At 50.5% G+C, this 25,473-nt stretch overlaps 1 protein-coding gene across 3 annotated transcripts; it reads right to left on the reverse strand.

Annotated features, from left to right (window-relative positions):
• Positions 1 to 176: 176 nt before the first annotated feature.
• EWSR1 (EWS RNA binding protein 1) lies at positions 177 to 23,647 on the reverse strand. 3 transcript variants are annotated; one of them, XM_067307184.1, is made up of 17 exons: positions 23,586 to 23,647; positions 20,260 to 20,296; positions 19,957 to 20,008; positions 17,475 to 17,598; positions 11,776 to 11,962; positions 10,245 to 10,412; positions 9,264 to 9,478; positions 8,551 to 8,731; positions 5,682 to 5,716; positions 5,109 to 5,141; positions 4,029 to 4,147; positions 3,246 to 3,375; positions 2,693 to 2,815; positions 2,402 to 2,579; positions 1,907 to 2,004; positions 974 to 1,241; positions 177 to 581 (listed from the first exon to the last, which is right to left on the reverse strand). In XM_067307184.1, the coding sequence occupies exons 1-17, from the start codon at positions 23,596 to 23,598 to the stop codon at positions 542 to 544; spliced, it is 2,001 nt and encodes a 666-aa protein (XP_067163285.1). In that variant the 5' UTR covers positions 23,599 to 23,647; the 3' UTR covers positions 177 to 541. The 3 variants fall into 3 exon arrangements, with proteins under 3 accessions (XP_067163285.1, XP_067163284.1, XP_067163286.1); XM_067307183.1 differs by having other exon boundaries at positions 5,682 to 5,719; XM_067307185.1 differs by lacking the exons at positions 5,682 to 5,716; positions 8,551 to 8,731.
• Positions 23,648 to 25,473: the final 1,826 nt, after the last annotated feature.

A 25,473-nucleotide genomic window follows, 5' to 3' on the forward strand; every position in this document is an offset into this window, starting at 1 on the left:
GGCTGCTAAATCACGGCGCCTCGCTTTGCTCCTCCGCGGCCTCCTCCGTTACGGCAGCTTTCCCATCCAGGCTCCCCGGCTGCGACAATCCCCGCAGGAGGCCGGCGGCGAGATCCCGGCTCCCGGCGCGGGGCTGGTGCTCCGGGCTGAAGGTGCTCAAGAGAGGCCAGAAGTGGTACGTTTATAAACATTGGGAATTTTATTTTAAAAAAACATCACAACCATTAACATCGTTACAGTTAGTCGCCGCCTCTGGGATTTGCACACGATGATACGAGAGCATGCTCACAACAACGGTTTCGCATCCGGTTTAGTTTTAGTTAAACAACCATTTTTAAAAGGAAAAAAAAAAAAAAAACTCGGCACACTACCCTTGAACTCGGTTTTAATGTTTCTCCACAAATGGTGAAAAATACTAAAGTACAGACAAGGAATAATCATAATGTTGTGGCCAACATTATAAATATGGAATTATAAATTTAAAACATTTTCTGGTTTAAAAAATAAATCTGGTAGTAAATGCAGCTCCGCGGGTCTGCCTCTAGTAGGGCCGGTCTCTGCGCTCCTGGCGGTGCTCACCCCTGCAAGCGGAGAGGCCGGGTCAGCGGCGGCTCCCGAGGAGCGGGCCCTCTCCGAGCGGCTCTTCCCGCGGAGCCGGAGGGAAGGCACGCTCCCCGCCCGCCGCGTCGAAGGGGGATTTAAAACTGATGGGGCCGACTGTAGAAATGAGGGGCCCTGGAGACCCCCCTCTCCCCCCACCACTGCTTCCGCGTAGCACTTTCTACGGGTGCTGCTGGCTTTGGGGTTGCTCCGTCCAACAGTGTTTTCCCAACCGACCGAGCCGCTCCCGTTGAGGTGCCAAACCTCCCCTTCCGCCCTTGCGGACACTTCAGTTTGCCCCTTTTCCCAGGTGGTTTGCCCAGATGGCAGCTCTCGACCCCTCAACCCATTCTCCTCTCACGCCCGTACGTACTTGTCCATTTTTCCTGGTCCTCCGCGCCTTCCACCTCTGCCTCCGCCTCCCATCTGTTCCATGAGTGGTCCAGGCGGGCCCCCAGGTCCTCCTCCTCGCCGTCCTCCTCCTCCATATCCACCTCGATCCATCCCCCGGCCCCCTCTGAATCCACCTCTGTCTCCACCACGGCCACCTCTGAACATGCCACCAGGTCCCCCACGGTCCATGAGGCCACCTCCTCTTCCGCCTCTCATGCCCCCGGGGCCACCTCTACCGCGGTCTCCACCTGGGAGAGAGGAAAAGATTCACAGGAAAGAGCAACCTGAGAGCAAGAGCCCACCTACTCTGGACACTTCTCCAGCCTTTCAAACTCTTGTCCCTTCACAGGAAATTTGTGGCCCAAGAGCTGGTGGGAAACCCCGAAGGCAAACAACTTTGCAAGACAAGATCCACTCTGCTCATTTTTGGCTTCCACATGAGAGCAGTTGGGCCCAGGGACTGCAGAATCAAACGGATGAGGCCACTGGCTGAAGCCAGAAGTGACTGAAGCCAAACCGCAGCAGCTCCAAAGTCTCACTGAGCTTCTCCTCCAGAGCCAGGAGAGACAGGGCTGACAAAGAGGTCACTACCTGGGAGCAACAAGGTGACAGTGCTGCTTTGGGGAACTGGAGCACTGAAAACCGCCCCAAGGAAGAGGCTTGGCAGTTCAAGACGAGCTGGAAAGCGCAGGAGAGAGAGGGCAGAGCACAGCGCTTCCAGTCTCCATCTCGCAGCTCAACGAGGGACCTTTCCCCAGTAGCTCCCAGGGTTGGAAGCAGCCACTCCCTTGAACTTCTGCATGAGGAGCCCCAAACCGCGCTCAGGGCAGCTCACTGCCTTTACGGCTATCTTGGCAGCATCAGCGCCTACAGCACAAGCCCTTCCCAGCTGTGAACATTGCCACACACATACCTGGAGGGGGAAAAGGCGGTGGCAGAAACCCTTCTGGTTTAGGAGCCTTGCACTGATTACACTCCGTTCTCCAGGCGAAGTTCTGGTTTCCACATCCCCTAGACAAAACCACCAGTCAGCAAAGACTGCAAACGCATTCCTGGTTAAGCGCCACCGCTCAGAAGCGCCGCCTGGGCGTTAACGGGAGAGCACAGCGCCTCGGAGGTGGTCAGCAGGACCCAGGGCGAGCCCCTTGGCCCGAATTAGTCGGCGTGCCATGCGGTGGCGCGGCTGTCTGCAGGGTTACGCTGCAACGTGGATAAAAGGACCTGGGCCTTGGTGCTCTGAGCTAAAAATAACCATTTTCACCACACGGGAGTAGCTACTACATAGGTAGCACGTTCACAGGTACCTGCTGCGACACGTGGAAGAGATGAAGGTGGCATGGGACAGTGCTGCCTATCCGCCCAAGCAGAGAGGGGAGTTTCTGGGCAGGGACAGCAACCCGGTACTTACGGATTGGGACACTGCCAGTCTCCGGCTCGGTGCTGGACGCTCCCACCGGAGGGGTTTCCTCTGGATCCCCGGGGCCCTCTCGAGGAGAAGCCACCTCTGTCTCCACCTCTGCCTCCCATCCGGCCCATGGGACCACTCGGACCGCCAGGACCCCCTGGACCGCCAGGACCCCCTGGACCTGAAAGGAAGACTCCATTAACTCCAGCAACAGTTGAAGGACAGGCTGTAACTCAGCAGCTGTTACAGCTTTGGCTTTGCCCTTTTGGGGCCTGGGGGAGCTGGATAACTTACCTCCGCGGAGCGGGGGAGGCATTCCCCGCTGCTCGCGTGGCGGCATCCCGCCTCTCATGCTGTTCATCGGGCCCTTCTTCCGCGTGAGGGTAACTTTGATCTTGCTCCCCTGGAAATCCTTTCCTAGAACGAATACAAGGGCAAGCGCCTCATTTTGTGCCGTGAGCTTCCGCTATTTACTGGACCCAGATACCACATACATCTTTCTACCAGGGTACGGAAGTGCGCGGAGTCACTAATTGCACAGAAAGTTTCACCCAAGTGTCAAAGGGCAAAATTCCACCTGTGGGACTAAGATAAAATCTAGTTATAGGAGAGTAACGGGGGAAAGGAGCCTAGGCTACTGTGGACAACCATGACCCAAAGCAGCACGCTTACCTGTTCCAGTTAAAACCAAGAACTTTTTAGGCAAAAGCCTGCATGATAATCTAGAGCCAGCTTCAAACGACTATTACGCACTGAGGACAGAAATGCCCACTTCTATCAGCCAAGAATTTAGCCAGGAAATCTTGAACAAAGTGATTCCACCACAGAACACGCTTCACGGACTCACCGTCAAACCATTCCACAGCTGTTTTGGCAGTAGATGGGTCATCATAGGATACCGTGGCATCTCCTTTCGGTTTGCCGGTTTCCTTGTCAATGTAGAGGTGTATCATAGGCTGCCCAGTCCTCTTGTTCATCTGGCAGGAAATCAAAAGAGCATCTCAAATCACATCTCCCCCGCAAGCTGAGTGACGACTCTCTCCTCTGTTCCGCTATTCAACCTGAGACAACAGGCGTCCTAAGCACACCTCGTTTTGGCAATTCCATGGCAGAAGAAAGGGCCCCTCTGGCTCACCGCCTGCAGCAGCTACTGCCCAGATAACCAAACCGGCCCAAAAAAGGGCTGCCTGGCACACAAGCCTCTCCTGAACGCACCTGGCAGTGCCAGAAATGGGCTATACAGAAGTAGAGCGAATAGTGAACACTCTCCTCTCGCGCTCCTCCATCTCTCTCCAGCCATCCTGATCCCCCCAGCCTGCCAGCAGCAGATCCACAGGAGCACAATTCCTCCACTTAGAGGATGTGAGCGTTGCTGCTTCTGCAAGTCCAACTGGGAAGCCAAAGGACAAATCCTGCACAGGTTCTTCCGGAAAGCCTGAACTACAGGTTATCTCCAGGCTGTGGCCATCTTACTGCCCCACTAGCAGGAGACCTGCCCGGTTCCTGGATAAGAAGGCTTAAAGGGAAACGGTCGATATGGTGGTAGGAAGGAGTGGGCAATCCCTTTCCACCACCCTCTATCAGCTGGAGATATGCTGGCATTAACCTGCGCGCACATGTTCTTTCTCACCTTGACAACACCACACTGCTTGAAGAAGTCTGCCAGATCCTCCAGGGTCACATTATCATTGAGTCCCTGCACATAAACTGAACTGTTGTCTGAGTCCTCATCTGGGTCCATAGGTGGGCCTAGGAGAGAATTCACAGTGTCACGACAGTAAGGGAAAACAAGGGAATTCAAAACAGCGGTGTACTTTATCAGGTCACCCCCTACGCGGGCTGCTGCTTGCCTTTCAGTGAGCGTCTTTATAAAGTGACATGCAAATCCCGGCGCTGAGCAGTGATTCTGCAACGCCTCCTAAACGCAGGGAGGGAGAACTGCACTGAACGGCACGGCTGAATGCCTGGAAAGACCTTGGCTTTAGCAGGCCCGAGCCGGCCTGTCTCCCACCGCCTGTTTTGGTTTATTCCTGTGCAGCACAGCAGTGTAGATACCCACCCGGTGCAGTGTAAACTACATGGTTAAGCCACTTGGTTATAACGGGAGATATCTAAGATGAGACATAAGGGGAAACTTTTGTGCGCAAAAGACACGACGTGTGTGAGGTTCTACATCCTTTGGGCTCCCGCACAGACACTGAGCCCTTCCTCGCTGCACTAACCATCCCTTCCGTCAGCAGAGAAATATGCTGATCCCGGAAGACTGATGCATAACTACCAAACACATCGGCACAGCAGGAAGCAAAGAGCTGTACGCCTACAGGCCAGGGGTGGCGGGACAAGGCAGGAGACTACCAGACAAGCTCCAGTCTAACGCAGCCTGAAGTTTGCTTTTTGCTGTACCAAACAGCTACCGGTGAGCTACTCAAAAAGACCACCCGCTTCCCATGGAGAGGGGCAAACATCTCACAAACGTCGGCAGTTTTCCACCAGTCCAGGTGTTCTGACAAATCCGGAACACAAAAATAAATGAAACAGCCATAAAGAGACTGTAAATGGCTGAGCATCCTTGCGCTTCTTCTCCAGGAGGGCAAGTAACAGGGCTACGACCTCTACGGGGCAACGGCCCTTGTCCGGAGCAGAGACCGAGCACAGAAGGTCTTAAATCTCACAGACTCAGGAGAGAGGCTGAGCAGTTGTTTGCAATTACCTAAATCAAGGTCTGGTCCTTCTTCCATGTGTCCTGCCAGTCAGGAGAGAATCATAAAAAGCTGTGTTAGTGCACGTCTTGCAGGCTGAAGAACTGACACACACAATACTATCTACTTATAACCACCATTCGATGGCATCGGTTAAACTCAAATTGACCTGCATTGCCGAAATGTCAGCAATGCACCTTTCACTTGGTGATCGGTTTGCTATTTTTAGCAGCCTTTCAAAACCATTAACCACTATTACACTTTTTAATGCTTTACCAGGCCAATCGGTTTTAAGTTTATTAAAAAAAAAAAAAAAAGTTACTTTAAAAAATTTTTTTTTATTAAATCCAAACCATTTATTTTCCCCAAATTACAGAAGTGGTTTCAATTCTTCCAAGTTACCCTGTGTCCTGTAACCGCATACCCCTAGGCATTGCCGGCAGTACCCATTACAGTCTTGTTGCATATGTCATTTTAACCACTTATCAAACTAAATAAAAATTACACTTTTTTCTAAAAACTGACTGCATTTTTTTTTTTTTTTTTTTTTTAAACACTATCCATTGTAATGCTCAAAAACTTACCACCAGGCTTATTGAAGCCACCTCGCTCTCCAGCGCTGCTGGGGGGATAAACGAAGAAATGAAGGCCTTTCCCTTTACAAAGCCAGTACTGCTGTGAGCCTCTGCGGCTCACTGGGAAGAAGGGCACTGGCTAAACATCTCCAAACAATGCATCTGTCTCTCTCTCTCTCATCTCGTCACTATGCCTTTCTTCAGGGCAGCTCGCTCAATTTTCCTTTACGTACACAACCTCGCTTGTCTGGTTTTAGACACCCACTTTCGCTGTCGGTACCCTTTCGTTACTCGTAGCGGTATTAGCAGTGCAATACTTGGCAAAAAAAACCCCACGTTTTCGAGCGTTACGAATTGCGCTTTTCTTTAAAAGAAAGCGCCAGGCCGCTCGCCGGGCAGCTCCCTCCCCTCCGTGTGTACATAAAGGTGCACCCTCAGCCTCTCGCAGCAGGAGAGCGAAGCGAGCCCGCAGGTCCCTAACATTAACAGTTAAAAAGGCAGGAGACAACCACACGCGATACCTACAACACAGTTCAGATGACATTTCCGCTAAAACCTCGGTATAAAGCCATACATTCAGGTCGCTACTGAATTTAACAAGTCTCTGTGGAAGGAGAACTTACAGAATACAGCGAGGGCTCGAAGGCCTGGGGTGCAGCTTTGTGGACACAGACCAGAACGGAAGATTTCGGCACACGCCAATGCAAACTCACGGCCGCAGCTTTCAGCAAAAGCTTTGGCTAAAGCTTTCGGTTTATGACCGCTTTCAAGTGCTGGTTGATTAGGAAAATGCCACCTGAAAAGGATTTTTGCGTTTCTTTTGCTTTTTGGGAAGACAGAAGTCGTTTTGAAGGAGACGAGCAGAGGAGGGAGAGCACCACCTATTTTCTAGCAAGTATTGCACCTCTAATACTGGAAAAAAAAGTTGTCAATACACAGTTTCAAGCTGTTGCATGCAGCTTTGCCTCCTTTTGTTAAAGTACACACCATATATGTAATGTCTCTCTTTTTAAACACATACTTTTACACTTTTTAATGTTACACAATTCTAAAGTAGTATACCTCCTCTGGTTTTATTACCAAAAAACAAGTACGCAGTTACCAAAGTTACAGAAGGATTCCATTTATACAATGAATACATTTGGTTAAAAATATTCTATGTATATTTTTCCTCTCCATATGGACACCGTGTCTAGTCCCACTTTTCATTATGCTGCCGGCTGAGTACTGAGTACGGGTACTTTTTAAGTATTGAAGTGTATACAAGGCTCTCACTTTGTAACCTGTAGCATATAAATGCGACAAAGCATGTTAAAAAGTTTCCATGTTTAACAGCCAATGAAAATATAAAATAATTGAGTCAATGAAAAAGGGCATGTTAATAACATCGAGCTCCTTACCTGCTGGAGACACTGAAATCCATCACCACAGCATGATAAGAAGGGCCGAGTTCCCCTACCTGCCCTTGGTGTTCAGGGAAAGGCCGCCTTTTCTACGGACAGCAGAAAATCTATGTCCATAAAGCAGGGGGCCCTTTCGAATGGTCTAGTCAAGCGGAAATCACTACATACGTAATTTAATCTCGCATTACAGGTGTGATTAGAGGCAGATGGCAAATCTTTTGCAGTGAGCAGCTCTGAAGGGACTAGAAATTTTAAGTTGTGATGATAGATATTTCAAGTGTCTACATCTACTTTAAACTGTTAGAGATAAATACATCATGGGTGAAATCTTTATACAGAACCATGGAATTCTGTTCCACTCGTGCCAATTCAAGCCAAATGTATTCCAACATGAGTAAATCTTTTTCTTCTATTTCCGTGTACCGGATAGTTGCATTTCTCTGATAAAGATTTCATGCCACTTCAATTCATTTTGACAGAGCTATGCAGAATGGGACTGTAACTTGCCCAAACTCTGGTTGCCACCAGGTTGTAAAACAGCTTAATAAGTTGCCCAGTCGCAAGAAGCTGCAATTCCAGCTGCCCTGCCAAATCCAAGGGGTGGCACTTTGCATCCCACGCCGTGTTTCCCCTGCGCATCTATGGGCACTCTGCATAGCTCTGAACGACGTTGCGAAGGGATAGAACACACACAAAGCGACACCTTCCTTCTCTTATTAGCCTTTGGTATTAGTCCACCTTCCTCACCTTTATTAAAACAGACACCACAGACAGGGAGACAAACTGCTGACCTGAAGGCGCAGGTTTACTAAACCAGGTTTTGCCATCAGTTAAAATGGCCAAACTGATTTAGACCACCCGAAAGCTCCAAGGGGGAGCAGTCCTGGAAGTCAAGTCAGAGCTTTGCACATTCTCGGGGCCTTCCTGCACACTCCAACCAAGCTCTAAGTACTCCGGCCACTCAAAGCCATGGCTTCAACAGCAGCAATCTGCCCCACACGTACGCTTACGACAGTAGCTCTGCATACTACTTCTAAGGTCGAGAGGCTGACAGTGTAACACGAGGCTGACACGAGGCTTCCGCCTTGTACATACCTGAACTGTCAAGATCCCCGTTAGCGAGGCACAGGAAGTGACTCCTGGACCCGGCGGAAGGTTTGTGTGTGTTCGATCCAAAGTTACTGTTAAACCCCGCAGAGGATTTCACCTCTGCACGACCACGAAGGGAGCTGAAAGTTCCAGGTTTAGCAATACCCGTAATTGCCCCGTGCCCAACCAGCTGCAGGAAAAATAAAAACGGATCCTGCTCCTATTTCCCCCTAGGATAACATTTCCATGGATTAGAAGCAATGCTGCTATAGAGATTTGCTCCATGGAAGTACGGCTGGGATTGTCAACCTTTCAGTCCCCTCTTTCCATTTCAAATCCTATGGGTAAAACAGATTTAGGTAAAAGGAGAAAAGATTTGCTCTTACCCCATTCCACCGCGTCCTCCTCCCCGCCCACCTCTGCTCATGCCTCCGCGATCATATCCCCCTCTTCCCCTGCCCCGGTTATCAGGGCCGCTCATGTTCCGGTTCTCTCCTGGGCCTGAAAAGCCTCCGGATTCCTGTCCGTATACATTCATACTGCTAGGATGGTCCTGACGGAACGAACCTGAGGAAGTTTGTAATGGAAATGTTAGGCAGCTGCAGACAAGAGCGGGTCTAAGCTGCCTGTCCCCTCTTAAGCCTTTTCTTCCCCCCTGCTTTCAGCATCAGAACGTAATTAGTATCCCCAGAGAATTGTTTGCCACAGTTCCTATAGCGACAGTGCTGTTTAAAGAAAGACACACCGCTCTCCATTTGCGGGACCAAGTCTTAAGTTAGACACTATCAGTCCAAACTCTCCAGAACCGTCACCTGGCGATACACGGTTGCTTACACCAAGTCTTGCCCCCATATTTCTGAGCGTTTCAACCACCCGTTCGCTCTCACCACCCCAAGGCCACCATCACCATTTGCTACCGAGCCAGGCGAGCCAGTCTGCGGTGAGAAAGGGCAAACCCAGCTGCAGCACGCTCTCCCTTCGACGCGGTCGCAAGCCGAGACCCTCTAGACCCAAACGACAAACGCAAAACCTCTTTCCGCACGCGGGCTGCCGAAACCAACCCTTCCGCCGATAAGCACGCGGCTCGAAGCGCACTCACTCTGTTGGCCATAGCTGCTGCTCTGCTGGCTATACTGGCTTGGCGCCTGGCTGTAGGATCCGGTCTGGGGCGGGTAACTAGTTGGCGGCGGCTGCTGGCCGTAGCTGCTTTGCTGGCCGTAGCTAGTCTGTTGTCCATAGGTGCTCTGTTGCCCGTAGGTGCTCTGCTGGGAGTAAGTGCTCTGATCGTAACTGCTTGGCTGCGTAGAGGAATAGCTGAAAGACAAAAGCATTAAAAACATGGAAAGATAAGCCAATTTGCTGGAACATGCGCCTTAGACTGCAGGAGTGTCTCACTAGAGAGCAATGCAATTTTAAGCCCTATGCGCTACCGAAAAACATTTAAAAAGGTGAAGTGAGCCTGTGGAGTGTGATGGCAGGAGAAAAAATAAACCTGACTGATTTTGCTTTTCGCAGTTTACGTGACCATTCTCAATTCACGCATAACTCTAGAAAGAGGCTAAAGCGTCAGGGTAAAAATCAGTGGCAATGCAGATAACAGGCTTCACTTCTGCCTTGGCACTGAAATATTCTCAGCTGATGGATAATAAAACAGTTTTGCTTCACGTAGTTCAGGCTTTCAGAATTTCAAAACATGCATTCTGGAAGTCAGCATCAACACCATACCTAACAGCGGTTATTAAGGATACCTGAGGGCAAGAGGAGAGCCCCTTGTCAAAACCACATCTAAGGAGGTGGCAAAAGGTCACCCTCACACTCCATATCTAGGAAATTTCTTAAAAGCATCTGTCATTTTTGCCTTGTTACTGCAAATACGCACGCATAGACATCTGTTCACTCACTCATAGCCTCATCTTCCTTATGAGAAGAAGTACCCCAACAAGAATCACAGCTCCCTTCCCCCAGGACAGCAAACCTCCCTTTAAATTCATATAAAATCCCTTCCAAAAAACATTTTGCCCAAGCTAAGCCCAAAGTTCCAACACCAGCGGCACCAGGCTTAGCTTTCCACGGGAATTACCTGGTAGGAGGATAGGATGGAGGCGCAGTGACTGGCTGCATAGGGTAGCTGGCAGGCACCTGAGGATAACTGTAGTTACTCTGCCCATACCCTAGGCTGGGCTGGCTGTAGCCTGTCGTACTCGATTGCGGCTGGCTAGTCTCTGCCGGTTTGCTGCCATCCTGGGGTCTAAAAAGCAATATTGAACAATGAGGAAACCCCGGTACAAACCTCCTTCCGCGGCAGCAACTAAGGCACTCGGATCCCCCCCCCCCCCCACACACACTATAGCGAGGTGCTACCCGTTTCTTGTGCAAGCGTTACAAATCGGCATCAAATCAGTGTCAGTCATTCTGACAGCAGCTAATATACGATAGTTACATACGAAACATTTTGCCACCTGCTGACTGGTAATTTATACACTCCCCTGCCACCGGGAAAGGCCTGGGCAACATCATTAACAGAGCACTTCAAGAGCACTAAAGCTTCTGTTTACCAGCCGCGCTGTGAAACCTAAGGCAAGGGATTTAGACTTTGGCTCTAGAATGAATCAAGGATGCGAAACGGCCAGGGAAGTCGATGAGCGACGCTGCCGCTCCACTCTAGCTGCTTTTGCACAACGCTCGTAAACCATTAGCTCAAAAGCAGCCAGAAACTTGGTCAGTTAAAGGCATCGTTGTTTGGCTGAGAATCCAGGGCAATGAGATATTGCCCCATAGACGTTATCCGGTGAATGGAAAGCAATGTTCAGTATGAACTCTCAAGGCCTGAAAATTAAGAGAATTCTTGCACATAATTCACACTTCCCCTTCTTTCATATTTGTTCCTTTCCTGTTTATAATCTCACAGTGTTTCTCAGAGCCAAGTAAAAACAATTAAACTGCTTTTGTTGTACAAGCTGGAAAATTATTCATTCTAAATGACATCAGAACCAATATTTCAAGCATTATCTGAAAGATAGGGACAGAGCTGTGTTAAGCTCTATCTTTCCTAATCAAAGCAGTTACTGCAAACATCAGGTAAATGAATGAAGCAGCTTTTACTTACTCTTAAATAAGGTTCTATTATGTATTCTAAAAATTTCCTGTACTGAGCAAACAATTAGGCTAAACATGCTATCAGCAGTGTCCAGGCACAAGCAATTTAAAAAGCAAATTGTCTTCCGCACACGCACCTATTCAAATCACAGTACGTAACATTATCCTAGGTAACCCCGTGACTCAGAGATCAGATCAGACACTGCTCAACCGGCTGTTTTACATCACGAGTCAAGCGGCTGTTTTTGCTGGCCGGTTGCTCTTCCCATCGCACGATAACAGTGCCGACTCACTAGGTCCGAGCAGGAGCGACCTACACGGCTTCCCGGGGCCTCGAAATGGTGGTGGGATCACATGCGGCAAGAGCAAAGCTCAAACACGACAGGCAGAGGAAAGGCAGGCGCAAAACCAGGGGGCCCCGGTTCGCCCGGCGGTGGCCCCGGGTTCACCCAAAAGGTTCTCTTCAACAGCAGAGCAAAAACGGCCTTAGGAGGAAGAGAGAAAAGAGATGTTACCTTGCAGGTGCGGATGTGGCTGGCTGCTGCCCATAGGTTGGGTAGGCAGGCTGGGTGCCGTAAGCGGACGGGGCTGCGTAAGAAGCCTGCGTGGTGGTAACCGTAGCGGTGTTAGTATCGTAGGCGGCTGTGCCGTACCCCTGCACGGGCTGACTATACGCCGGGGGGGCAGTCGGGGTAGTATAACCTGGAACAAACGACAGCCGCGTCAGATTAGCTCGTCGACCTCCTTCCAGCATCTCAGCCTATTTTACTTCACGGTTCATGGTTTATCGAGACCTCAGAAACTGCACAGATTTTACCGTTTCAAGAATACTACAGGTAACCTCAAAATGACACGCTAACCCGTGCTACCCCTGGCGCCTTCCTCAGATAACCCCCGCAAAGGGAAACCTCAGCCTACACCCCCAGCTCTGTCGTCACCAGCTCAGCCCAGGGGAGCCAAAAACCACATTCTGGGACCTTACGGAAAGTCACCTTTCAACCAGCATCTACAGACTGATGGTTTACAGCTACCGAAACTCAACGCTCAAGTAACAAAGCACGGAGAGGACAAGCCGAGGCATGCAGAGCCTTCTGAAAGCCAGAAGACAAGACAAAGCTCCTGTTCGTAAAACAAATGCAATTGATTAAAAAAAAAGGTTCAATCCCATCCTTTCAGCGTTTTTGAAAAAATGAAAGCACAAAATGACACAAGCCTGGCTTAAGAGGTCTTCTGGAGCCACTTACAAAGTATTGTTTTGAATCAGTAATTCTAAAAACAAAAGAAAACTGCTTTGCTTTTGCGCTAACTTAAGGGAGGCCAAAAAAGAAATACCCGGTAGCTCCTTATGTTTTATATATCTCTGTTTTACTTAGAATTTCACAGTTTGCTTTAGGTGAAAAGCTTAAAGTTCATATAAATATATTTCGGAACAGCTGTCCAAGAATATCTGAGATCCCAAATGACCTCCATTTAGATTAGTCTTTCCAGCAGCCACCGTGGGATAATTTACCCAACCATTTGGCTTGACACAAAGATGAAAATGAGGAATTAACTTGTTTTTTTTTCCCCTCTCCTCCAGTTAAGAAACTTTCAAGCAGCTCTTCAAATCATGAAACAAAAGACTGCACGAAAAACTTTACCAATTAAAAATACTGTCAGCAGACGCCGACTTACTAAAAATATAAAACTTTGATTGCCAAAGAGCAGCCAACTGGTCTCCGTCTTATGGATGTGTCCTTACTTGCATCAATTAAGATAACAGCTTCTCCTTTGCTTGTTATTTTTATTAAACATAAGACATTGGTGACGTACTCTTCCTTCTAATTATACAGCATTTCAGACAAATTGCGCTGTAGCTTTTTATTTCAATTCCCCAATTTGCAAAGAGAAAGCGCTTCCAGCAGGGTAAAGCGGATGAATCTGCCGCTCCTTCCCCTTCTTCGACCGTGCCCTCCCAAAGCACCTTCCCAGCTTGCTGCGCTTTGCCGGTATCCTGCTAAAACTCGGGCCCCTTCCTAACTGCTCTGACTAGCAAGTAAAGAGGAAGAGACATGAGAAGAGGAAGTTCACGCAGCGCAGAAGTTCATGAAAAACAAGCCTCGGTTTTCTGTCCTGCCTGTTATCCTCGAGTTTGCTCCGGATCCTGATGAAGGAGCTCCGAGCGGGCAGAATTTTGTCCATTTTGTTGCAACCACTTCAGCTAAAGGACATTGCCTGCTCCCACAAGCCTCGTTTCTTCTACGCGTGGCCTACCAAAGCGATTACGCTACTGTTCTCCCAACGAATGCCCGTAGGCTAACTTCCCCATCATGGTTCTGCCAGCCTGGAAGCATTAAAACAAGAGAGAAAACTTGTCTCCCACCAGGCAATAACTGCGTGAACCACCAGCAAATCAGTTCTCAAAATCATTCAATCATTCATTTTTGCTGAGGGGCTCTCTGAAAAGCAAAGTCCTGTTCCGAGTGTTACTGAAAAGGGTGAATGCAACGATGCTGAACGGGATAAAACAAGCATCATTTAGAGCCTCAGACAAATTTAAGCAGCCCCAACGCTTAAGGCGAGCCACCCACAGCATTTCCACCACGACTAACCAACACCAAAAGTTAAGGGAACCCTTATTTCAAGTGCTTGAAGCCTGAAGACTTACTAAAAATGCCTACGGCTTGCAGTAAGGTTAGCTCTAAAGTGAGCGGCATGGAAACCAAAGCCCTCGAGTCCCCGTGTCACCCCGGGCGAGCCTTGTCACAGGTAAGAGGCACAGAGAGGTCTTCCCAAGTCGGACCCCTCTGGGACAGTTAGTGCCAACATCACCCCTCAAATCTAAGGAGCGAGCTGGTTTCCTAAGATCTAGCTCTGCACAGTCATTAGAATAAAAGGGGAAAAAAGATTATCCTGAATTTTAACGCTTCGGCTCTGGCTGGAGCATTTTGCTTGCGAAAACGTGCCTAACGGGAAGTTTCCGTACAAACGGAAAGGGCAGTGATTTAAAATCCCCCGGGCCTAAATTCTCATTTCAACGACTCCATTTAGATACCCAGAAAATCCTCAAGACCTGTATGTGAGGGGGAAAATTAACATTACATCCCCTCTCTGTCTTCCCCCCATGACTTAGTAAGATACACAGAGAGGCTGCAGAACAGATACGCTAAGAAAAAAGTAACCGAAGAACTTTGATAACCTGCTTTAAGAAGTCCAGTTACGTGGCTCAGTTTCCTCTCAAAGCACCCAAGCCTGCAAGCAAAACCCTTACTGAAGTCTACAAATCCTTCACGCGGAGGGGAAGCTTGCGGGATTCGGTCCTCAGAGCACGCCGACTACAAGTGATACCGGATTCAGAGAGATTTATTCTGAAATACGCAGGCTTCACGTCAGCTAGCAGCAGTTTTGGGAGGATTCTCTCTGATGCGAGCAGTATTCAAAGCTACCCATGGGGTCTACGCGCCCAAAGAAGCAGCCGCTACCCTCCCTCTGCACTATTTTCACGTAAAAGATTATTGCAGTAGCCAATACCTCTACGGCTGTGTTAATTTCAAATTCTGAATATATAAAAATTTTATATATATATACATATATATAAAATATATATATATATTCCTAAATTTCACAGGTAAAAAGAGAAATAGGGGCTGGTTATTCGTGGAGAGTAACTCCCACTTAGCTAGTTAAAGTGGATTCATACTTGGATATCCGAAATTACATACTTGCCCCCAAATGACATTTTTACAAATCCAATAATTTCAGCAGATGCAACTCTTATTTACTCTCGGAATTCATGCTTAGACGCCGCAGTGATTAAAGAGCAAACCACGACCGCAGATTTGATGGTGCCGATTAATCCTCTAATCCACTTTCTGCCCGAGGAGCTGCGGACAAGCCTACAGGCTCACGACCCCGAAACCCCTCTCCTTCGTATTGAAGCAACCAGACGACTCCAAGACACCTTTTCCTACAGCCGCAGGAGGGAAGCGGCGTAACCTCTGCGTTAACTCTCACCTCGGGCAGCCCGAGAGGAACGTCAGCAACGGCAGATTGCTTCAGACCGAAAGAGGTCCGCAGGGCGGTTAAAGCAGCCCCAATCTGAGGCAATGAGGTGACACAGAGGAACCGGCTCTGCCGTTCTTGCAGGGTCCAGGAGGGTGCATCTGCCCAGGATTTGGATTTCCCTGACAACAACAGCATCTCGCAAAAAAATAGACCGTTAAGACAAAAAGGCACCCCGCTTTTAAGTAATTCCAGACGTTCCCTCCGCTACAAAAAGTCAATCCCTAGGAAAAATGAATTGAAATTCAATGTAAAAATTGCAAGTCTCTTTGGGCACCGAGATGTACGCCCCAGGCAACACCATGGGCTTTGTTTAGAATGAAAAGCCAAAATGAGTATTAGGAAGAGCGAGAGAGAGAGAAAAACTGGCTTTCAGCACTACCTGCTTCATTTGCACAGCTCCGACTCTTCGGGGAGAGGCAGGTACCGGAAGGATAAGTACAGTCTGGCTCTCTGCCTTGAGGATAACATAAACCGTTCTGCCACGAACAACTGCTACATGGATTGAGGCAAATAATATTTGCAGGCCTGATAGGATCTTCCCTTTGACCACTTTCTAAGTTTTCTTTTTGGATGAAAAACATGAAGCTTTTTGCCTAAAAACGAAGCTGTACAGGCCAGATGCCTAATTTATTATTCCTCCAGCAAGCATACCCTCGAATCAGAGGGACAAGCGAAAACATAACCAGTAGAACCTCCTGCGACCCTTGCAGGACTGGAATCAATAGTAAGGACTAAGGGACTCGAGCATTTCTAAGAAAGAAATCTTGGAAGCTTACAACTCCGTTCTCCTACTGGTTTATGTCTATATACTGTTAAAAGGAAAGAAAAAACCCATAGATAGTCCGCGGTGACACTGGCTAAAGGCTACTTGGTTTTTGTTCTGCAGGACACAAAGTAACTGCCAGGCAGAAACTTTCCTCATCCGTAAAGATGTTTAATACTAAAGCGCTGTATAATTGGATATACTATAGGATAGTTTTTTCCCCTCTACATCTTCCTTGTGAAGCTTTCTCCAACGGTCCTTCATAATAAAGGATGGATCTGCAGAAAATGGTACTCAGAGCATTGCTTGGAGGAAAGTTTGTATTCTTTTTCAATGACTCCTGAATAGTCCAGTCCAAATATGAAGAACGTCTCAACAGTTTCTTTTCAACATTAAGACATTTGCACAAAACTCCAGAGCATACGTTGGAATAGTTTACAGAGCACTTATGAACACGTGACGTATGCATCTGCACTGGAAACCCAAAGACATAACATGGAACATGCAAAGGTGGTGGTCAGGACATCCGGACACGTCTAACCATGCTGTTTACCCTTTAGGAAATGATACGACAACGGGCTCGGATTCACCTGAAACCTCTTGGCACGGCTGTCATCATGGCTTAGGAAGCTTTAGCCATAAAGTTTGCCGCTCAGAGGAGCTTTTCAAAGACGCTCGTTTTAGAGATGTGGAACTTGCAAAGAGCATTACATCCTAGCAAATTCTTACTGTGATATTGTGTGTGCGTGCGCACATTGCGATGCTGCGTATTTTTAGCGCTAAAAACAAGTGACACCTAAAGGGTTAACATCACAAGTTTAGACGGGATGAGACAGCATTTCTCCATGCAAGAGCGAGCAGGATAGTCAAACCTGTACTGGTCCCTTCTACTGTGGGAAGCACAAGACAAAAAGTAGAGGGTACACTATCAGAACAGGCACACAGTCGCTTTCACTGATTCGATTTTCAGGCAACTGAAGTGTTCAGGGAAAAGGGTGCCTGCACAGGTTCAAAAGCAGCCAGAGTACACATTCCCAAGGAGCGCTGCTGCGCAGCCCCTGTTTGCTTTACTCTTTTTTTTTTTTTTTTTTTTTTTTTTTAAGTAAAGTACATTCTGTAGCCATGCTTAGTTCCACAGCATAAACCAGCACCCAGAAGGTTGCCTGAAAAAATTAAACGGGTATGTTTGTTTACTCCTGGCACGCAGCCCACCCACATCTTAGCATCGCCTTAAACTGCCCTTCCCTCAAGGAAGGCTCTCAAGGGAAGAAATCCTTTCCACATCAAAGCAGCCCAGAGTAATTCAGTACGGTTTAGGCCGGAATTCCCCAATATAGATAAGCTAAAGCCTTTAGCTCAACTCTTTCCCCAATATAAATAAAGTCTTGCAGGCGTAGCGGCTCTTACCGGTCGGAGGCTGCCCGTAAGAAGTTGCATACGCAGTCTGCCCATACGTTGCAGTTGTTTGAGGCTGCGTGTAGCTGACGTCAGTGGGTTGTCCGTAAGTTCCGTAACTCTGTTGCCCATAAGTCTGCTCCAAAGACGATAGGAATTGAATTCGTGAACAGAAGCGACTCACACGTATTGCACAGACATACACACACTGTTCTGGTGATGTACACAGACCAGGGGATCTGTGTTACCCGAGGTACTGAAAAGCAAACTGAGTCAAGCCAAGGCTACCGTGGAAGTTTAGGTGCTACCGCAAATTTCAGTTCAGATCTGTAATGAAGTCACGGACGCGGTTTTTCAGTGCCACGACTGGAGGGATATCTTCTTAAATTTGCACAAAACACCTCTGCTCTATGCGAAGCAAAACACGAAAACATCCGGCTCGTAATTACCTAGGCACACAGGAACATCAGATACTTCCCCAAGTAACCTGAAACAGCGGCAGTGGGACTGCTAAGAGGGCAGAACTGCACTAAGTAAAATAAACTCAGCCACTTCAACGCAAAACTGCTTCAGCATTAACTAGGAGGAACCTATTTAAGCTCTCAATTAAGAACATTCTTTATGCCCACTTTTCAACAGTCTTAAAAATAGGAGACTATTTAGGCACCTGAGGCCAGGATTAGCATAAGCATCCTAGGGTTTACCGTTCTCCAAACTGTTCCAGTTAGGGCTACTTCTATTTTAGTGCCTTTGCAAGGAAGCACTCGGTAAGAAAGCAGCTCTCAATTCACACCTTACCTGAAGTTCACTTTCAAGTATAGACAATCACTAAATAACTGCTTTCGTACCTCGTCGTGCTCAGTCCCCAAGGCGGCAGCACTGCGAGGCGACTCTTCAGCCATGGCAATCTGAGCAGCAGCTCAGGGTGACTGGATTAGTGCCGAGCTGCTGGTGCTGCACTTTTACCAGCTTAAGAGCTAACTACCCTGAGCCCTGTGCCACCAGCCAGCTGGCTCCAACTTCAGGCACCAGCCGATTTCAAACAGATCTGCGCAGTCAACAGTTTGGTTTAGGATAAATCTCTAGTTACAGCTCAAAAAGCAGCATGAAGACAAGCCTTAATGCCTAGATTCTTAAAGCTATTTAATGATTTAAGTGAGAGCTGGGAACCTAAATGCCTTTTTGGATCTAAGCTGATATCTCAGCCAGTCTCACTAAACTCAAGCCACATCTTAACCAAGAGTAGAAAAGCTTTGACCAGACTCGATTTTTTCCCCACCTGTCAAAGTTCACTACATCAAGAGGCAGGAAACGCTGCAAACCTCCCATGGCTATCTGCCTACAGCTGAGTTTGAGTTGTGTCAGTCTCGCACTAAAAGGATGTTGACGAGGTCTGTTTTTCTACGTTTGCCAGACTGTTTTCACTTACTTTTCTGCGTAACCTCTACATTCAAAAGTGGTTCTTGGAATTGTTCTGTCTCAGTATATTTATTCAACATAAAAGTTGTTGCGGTCACCCTTTCGGATAACCCAAACGCCAAGACCAAACCTTCTGCTCCTCCTGTAACAGCGATATTTTTACAAAGGTCGTTCTTACGCTGCAGCAGGAACAAGAGCTCGCGTATTCACACCACCTCATCCACCTCAGACTAGCTCGCCCAGGTACCAGCAGCACGCAGCGTGGCACAGGTAGTCCGACCAGGCACGGTTAAGTTAGGCCACGCTCGGCTCCACAGCACTGCAGCTAAGCTACTACCGCTACTGGAATAAACCAATCTGAAGCTGCTCTGTAAGGCTGCAACGTTATAACGGAGTCATTTTTGTTTTCATAATGTAGACATACTCTTGGGAGGCAGGTTCTTCCCCCTGAAAAAGAAGCTATCCAGTGATGCAGGGGAAAATTAACCAAGGCTACTTTTTAAGGAGAAAAGTGATCTTTAAAAAGCACACTCGGAATGTGTATACAAATACGTTTTTAACAACTTGGACCCTGAGGATTGAAAAAGCATCATTTAATTAATCTCTTAAAGATCATTGTCGTTTTGCAGTCTAGTCAACTGAAAACATTAGTAGTTTTAGCAATAATACCTCAATGAAAAACCATTCTCTCCTCCAGCTGCTGCAATTTCACAAATGGCATTTCCTCTTTTTTTTTTTTTTTTTTTAAGGTTTTTCTCCTACGCTGCCGAGTAAAACGCCCACCAACATGTTGGTGTCAAAAGTACACCAAGCACGAGGTTTTTATAATTCTCTCAGCAACCACAATCTTAGGCTAGGAAATGTTAAGAAAGAAGGGGACTGTTGAAACTCCTTGATTTTTAGGTTGTTTTCACTTTAGGAAAGCAGTTCAGATTGCGTGGGAAGCTACAAGACAACTTCTTAATGATGGATTTTGACACTGAAGTTCAATGTTTTTCATGGCTGGCAGAGCCCTACGTAGTTTACTGGAAGATATGTGATTCAGTAGCAATTATAAAGCTGTTCCGTGTTTTACCTGGGTGGTCTGTGCATATCCTTGAGCTGGCTGAGGTGCATACGCGCTGTAGCTGTAAAATGAATTTAAAGACATTTATAATGCAGCTCCATATGCCTGACTTCTGTAACACATGTATCACACAAGACAACTTTCAAGTATCCAAATGATTTCTGCTGAAATCCCACGGCAATACAGAATCTAAAATTTAAAGGAGAACCATAGGACCTGCACATATACTTGAGTTAAGGCTAAACCGCAATTATTACATACTTATATTATGCCTTTTTAGAACACAGAGGATAAGACCATAATGCTACTTACCCCTGCTGGGCTGCAGCTTGGCTATAGGTACTATAATCTACGAGAGAAAAAAAAAAAAAAGGAAGGTTGAAAAGACAGTTAACAAAATTAACAGCGTAAGAGCAGGGCAGCTGCTGGAATTTCCTCCGGCAGCTTGAAAGGAGAAAGAACTGCTATAAACCCCTGGAAATCATAGTTTCAAAAGACCTAAGGTAAATGCACTTTTGCAGTCTTTTTGCAGGCAACAAAACCCCTCTTCCCTGCATTGTCACGGCTGTTTGCAGCACCAACTTTGATCTCAAATGACCCTACTTTAATTTAACTGCCACCTTGGATAACACCCAAGCGGAGTGGCAGCAGGGTGTTTTGTTGTGGAACAAAAGAAACACTGGGGCTGACACTTACAAACCCTCCGTTTCAAAAGGCCTCAAAGGTTGCCAGCTCTTTGGATCTGCAGAAACCACAATACTTCGCTCTTTCTGTTTAACTTTCAAGGGCAAAAACAAATTGCTGGAAAGTTCTGACACTCTCCCCATATCAAAGTTCAAGACAGGCAGCTGGCAATAATTCCTTTCCCAAAGCCCTGATCTATGGCAACAGCCTGATTCAGAGGAAAAGTGAAATTCAGAAAACGCGAGCGAGAAAAGTCTACGCTTAACCAGTTTGCTGCAAGGGATGGAAAACGCAGCCGCACGGCAATTACAAGGCTATATTTGAAATGATTACAGCTCCTAAATGTATGCTTTCCCTCAAATTGCGAAGCATTTCCACTTTCCTCCCAAACGTCTAGAGCAAACGGTAGTGACGAGTTCGTTGCTTAGACCAAACCTTCCCCAACAAATTCAAACTCTTCCAGAACCAGGAGTCCCACCAGCAGCGTATGGAGATCAGGAAAGAGTTCAAACTCCGTCCGTACTTGCCACTTAGGCCACTGCATTTGACCAAGCTGGAAGCAGGCAGAAACAAAATGCTATTTCTTATACGGAGCCAAACAGAAAGAGGTTTAGGTGTTTCTACTGTCCTAGTACTTAAGGTAAGCTAACCTTTGGTGAAAACCCGATGCTCGTGAATTTGAGGAATCAGGCTGAAGACTCTCTACACACTGCTTTAATCCCATTATCACTCCAGCTGTTTGCAAGTGAAGTTGACAGAGCACCAGAAAACATTTTGAAAAAGCTTGTTTTCTATATATCATACACCAAAGGTTCCTGGTTCTTAAGACCATGGACTCATCCATAATAAAACTTCCCACTCTTCTTCCTAACCCCTCTACATGAGCATAGAGCTTTTCCTCCTTTTCACTTCTCTCTATTGAGGCTGGAGCTCAGGCCCTGGGGTATGTGTTGATGGAAACGTATTAAGAAAGGAGATGCCATAACTTTGGTAGTAATTTTTGACAGATGTAAACTACTTCACTCCGGTCAAAACACAATAAAAAGATGCTCAGCTGCTACTCAAAGGCTTCCAAAGTCCTGAGACGTGCCACGTAAGTTGCTAGACTATTTCAGCACTATTCCCACTTTCCTTACATGTTGTCATGTTTAACATTTTAAAAATTCCAGCTTGCTAAATTCAGGGCTTTGCCTCTTTTCTCAGTCTACATGTGACTACCGGCCCTGCGAAATGCCGAGCGTTAAATACCATCAACACCAATTCCCCCTCATCCAGCTGAGCTTCTTCCACCTCTCGCTGCCTCCTCCTATCTCTCGGCGCTCCTCCACCCTTTCCCACATCGTGCTGTAAAACCTCCCTCACCCCCTTCCCCCTCTTTTCCCAGGCTCACCTCCTCTCCGCCCTCCACCCGTCAAAACCTTCCGAGCTCTCATTTAATTCCCATTTTCTGCTCCCCTTTGGGCTCTCCAGCGGGGACAGCTGCCGGGCACTCGTCTCTCCAGCCTTCGGCCCAGCCCGTTGACCACCGTCAACCTACCACCGCCCCAAAGAGGAGCCGGGGCTCGCGCCTTGAGCTACGCACCCAGTCTTCAGTTAAACCCTCCTTCGCACGCTCGCACCCCCCTTTACAGCCTTCACGCAGGCCTATCGAGACACTCCGTTCCTCCCTTAGAGCTAGATTTAAATCCAGGTAAGTTTAATTTGCAATTTGTTTTCAGTAATTCCTCTCCTCTCATTCGCCAGAACACAGATTAGCGCAAAGCGTTCAAAAAAATAGTATGGTTAATTTGGTTAAAACACCTCCGAGCGCTTATTTCCAAAGGGAAATTAATCTTCATCCTTCTGCTCCACAAGGCTCAAGAGCACAATAGCGCAGCCCTAAAATAGTAGCTCCCATGAAAGAACATTTCCATTTATTAAATGGAAAGACAGCTGTATTTTTAAGCCCCATTTTGACAATGCCACAGCACACGCTTCTTTAGTGATCTTTTCTTTCTTTTTTCTATCTTTTCTTTACTCTCCAAGGTGATATTGGCCATTTTCCTTTACACTCTTTGGTCCATGACATTTTCCCTTGTGGGAAGGTCCAATCTTCCGCATGGGGCTTGAAGTCTACATTAAACGCGATGCCGCCGCGGTCGATAACTCTGAATTTCGACCTATTTACACCCATTTGCGGCCGTCGCGTAAAAGGATGTTTCCCTCCACACTGCTTCGCTGGTTTCCTTCAAAGAAATTACAGCTGCACCACAAAAGGGGCTTGAAGAGCCCTCAGAAAAAACCCGAATGCACGGGGGAAACCTTCAGTAAAGAAAAAGAGTGATTTTTTTTGGAAGGGCAGGAGCCAGAGTATGTTACCGCGCTTCCTCTGACGCGGAAGCTCCAGCAATACGGTGTCATAAGCGGTTTTTTTTTTTTTAATAAACTTACAAAAAGGAAAAAAAGGCAGGTCTCCCCCTCAGAGGGAAGCACCGCAGAGGTGCGGCTTTCTGATGAGTCACCTCACGGCCAGCAGCGAGGACCCTCGCTGTGAAGGGACACCGGGGGGGGGGGGGGGCTTGGCTCGGCCCCGGTCCCGGCCCCGGGGGCGGCGCGGGGGGGCCCGGCCGGGCCTGCCGCGGCCCCGGCGGCGGCTCGAGGCCGAGGGCCCCGCCGCGCCGCGCCGCCCGGGCCCGAGGTTTCGCCGCGGCCAAGCCCGCGGGGCGCCGGGCAGAGCGGCCCCGGCGCCTCCCCCCCCCCCGGCCCGGCATGGCGAGCCGTAACGGCAGCGAAACGGCGGCGGGCGCCGGCGGGCCCCGACCCCGCCGCCCGCGTCGCTCCCCCCCCCGGCGGCCCGGCCCCTCCGCGGGGCCGCCCCGGCGCCCGGGAAGCGGCGCGGCTCGGGCTGGCGGCCGGGCGGGGGAAGGGGAGGCCCCGCGGCGCCCCGCGGCCCGGCCCGGCCCTGCCCCGCTCACCCGTCGACGCCATTTTCTCGCCTTCCTCCTCGGCGCTCCCAACGTCCGGCTGGTGCAGCCGCCGCCGCCCCGCGCCGCGCAGGCGCCGCCCCTCCCACCTCGGGCCGCACCAAGGCGCCCGCGCGGGGGGGTGCGGCCCGGCGGCCGCCGCACCGAGGGGCAACCAGCGCCGCCGCCGCCCCTCCGAGGGGATCCCGGATCTGTCTCGGTGCGATTAAAATCTGGTACCGGCCTTCGGGGCGGCGGCCGCCGCTGGGGACCGCGCTGCCGCCGCGCTGCCTCAGGCTCCCCCCCTCCCGGGTGGCGCAGTGGTTCGGCCCGCCAAGGCTAGGGAGCGTCGCGCAAGAGACTCCCCGGCCGCGGGGCGCAGCGCGGGGCCGGGCGGGGCCGCGGGGCTGCCGGTGCCGCCGCGGGGAGCCGCCGCCTGACGTCACGCGGCGGCCGGTGGCGCCGCTGCCCGCGCGTGATGTCACCGCCTGACGTCACGTAGCAGACGCCGGCAAGCGAGGCCGCGGCGTGGCGTCATCGCGGGGCGTCACGCATGGCGTTATGTGACGGCAGAGTGGTGTCACGGCGCAAACGCGTCAATCGCACCAACCGCCACGTGGCATCGTGCGTGATGTCACCCTGTCACACTGCGTGATGTCATCGTATGGGGCCACAAACCTGGCACGACGTCATGCAGCAGGGAAGGGGACCTGGGTCGGGCTGGTCCCGCTGTCCCTGCGGCCCAGCCTGGGGGTGGGCGAGCCCTGGCTGAGACCTGACACAACTCGGGTGGGCACCACCCAGTGCCCCTGCACCCCCGAACCTGCACCCCGGGCGGGCCCCCCCGTTGCCTCCGCACCCCCGAACCTGCACCCACCCCGGGCGGGCCCCCCCGTTGCCTCTGCAATGTGTTCGCAGCCCCACGGCCCCGCGGGGGTGTCAGCTGTGCCCAGGGTCCCCTGTGCCCGGGGGGGTCCCTTCTGCCCATGGGGTCCCTCATGTCTGTGGGGTCCCCTGTGCCCGCAGGGTCCCTTGTGCCTGCCAGGTCCCTTGTGCCCGGGGTCCCTCTTGTCTGTGGGGTCCCCTGTGTCCGGGTCCCCTGTGCCCAGGCGAGGCCACGGTGGGGACAGGGGGTCGCCCAGCTCGCCGCGGCCACCAGCCCCCTGCCACCAGCCCCGCGCCTGCGAATCACGGGCCACGGGAGGCCACGGCCCGCGGGGCTGCTGTGCCGATGTCGGGGGGAGCCCGAGCCCATCCCCGTCCCCGGGGGAGCCCGAGCCCGTCCCCGCCGGGGGGTCCGTCCCCGTCCCCGTCCCCGTCCCCTCGGGCCCCGGCGCTGCCGCGACGCGCGCACGGAGGGCGGCGGACTCGGGCTTCGGGGAGGCGTTTAATGACCTCGCGACGCGGGGGGGGCCCAAAGCAGCGGGGTTAAAGCGCGCGCGTTGCAGCGGGGGGGGGGGCGGCGCGGGGACCCCCCCCGGGGCCGGGTCTCCTCCTGGGGGCCAAGCGGCGGCGGGGTCAGGCCGGCGGGGGGGGGGGGCCGCCAGCTAGCACCAAAAAGCCCTGCCGGGCCGGGGGGCGGGGGGGGGGGGGGGCTGCAGCGCACAGCTCGCCTGCCGGGGCGGCCCCCCCCGGACACCCCCCCCCGGGCTGCGCGACCGTGCCCGGTGCCTTCTGCGCGGGTGGGTGGCGGCGGCGGCGGCGGGGGCCACCGGGCCCCGGTCACTCGGTGCCGCCGGGGGGCGGGCGGGCGGCGAGGCGGCGGGCGGGCGGGCGGGCGCGCTTGGGCCGGGGGGGGCCGGGGGGGGCCGGGCCCCCGGGGCCGCTGCCCGAGCCGGGCTCCGGTTCTGCGGGGGAGAGAGGAGAGCGGCGGCGTGAGGCGGCGGCAGGCGGCCCGCGG

This window comes from Apteryx mantelli, chromosome 17 (assembly GCF_036417845.1).
Source record: "Apteryx mantelli isolate bAptMan1 chromosome 17, bAptMan1.hap1, whole genome shotgun sequence".
In the NCBI taxonomy this organism is placed as follows: Eukaryota; Metazoa; Chordata; class Aves; order Apterygiformes; family Apterygidae; genus Apteryx; species Apteryx mantelli.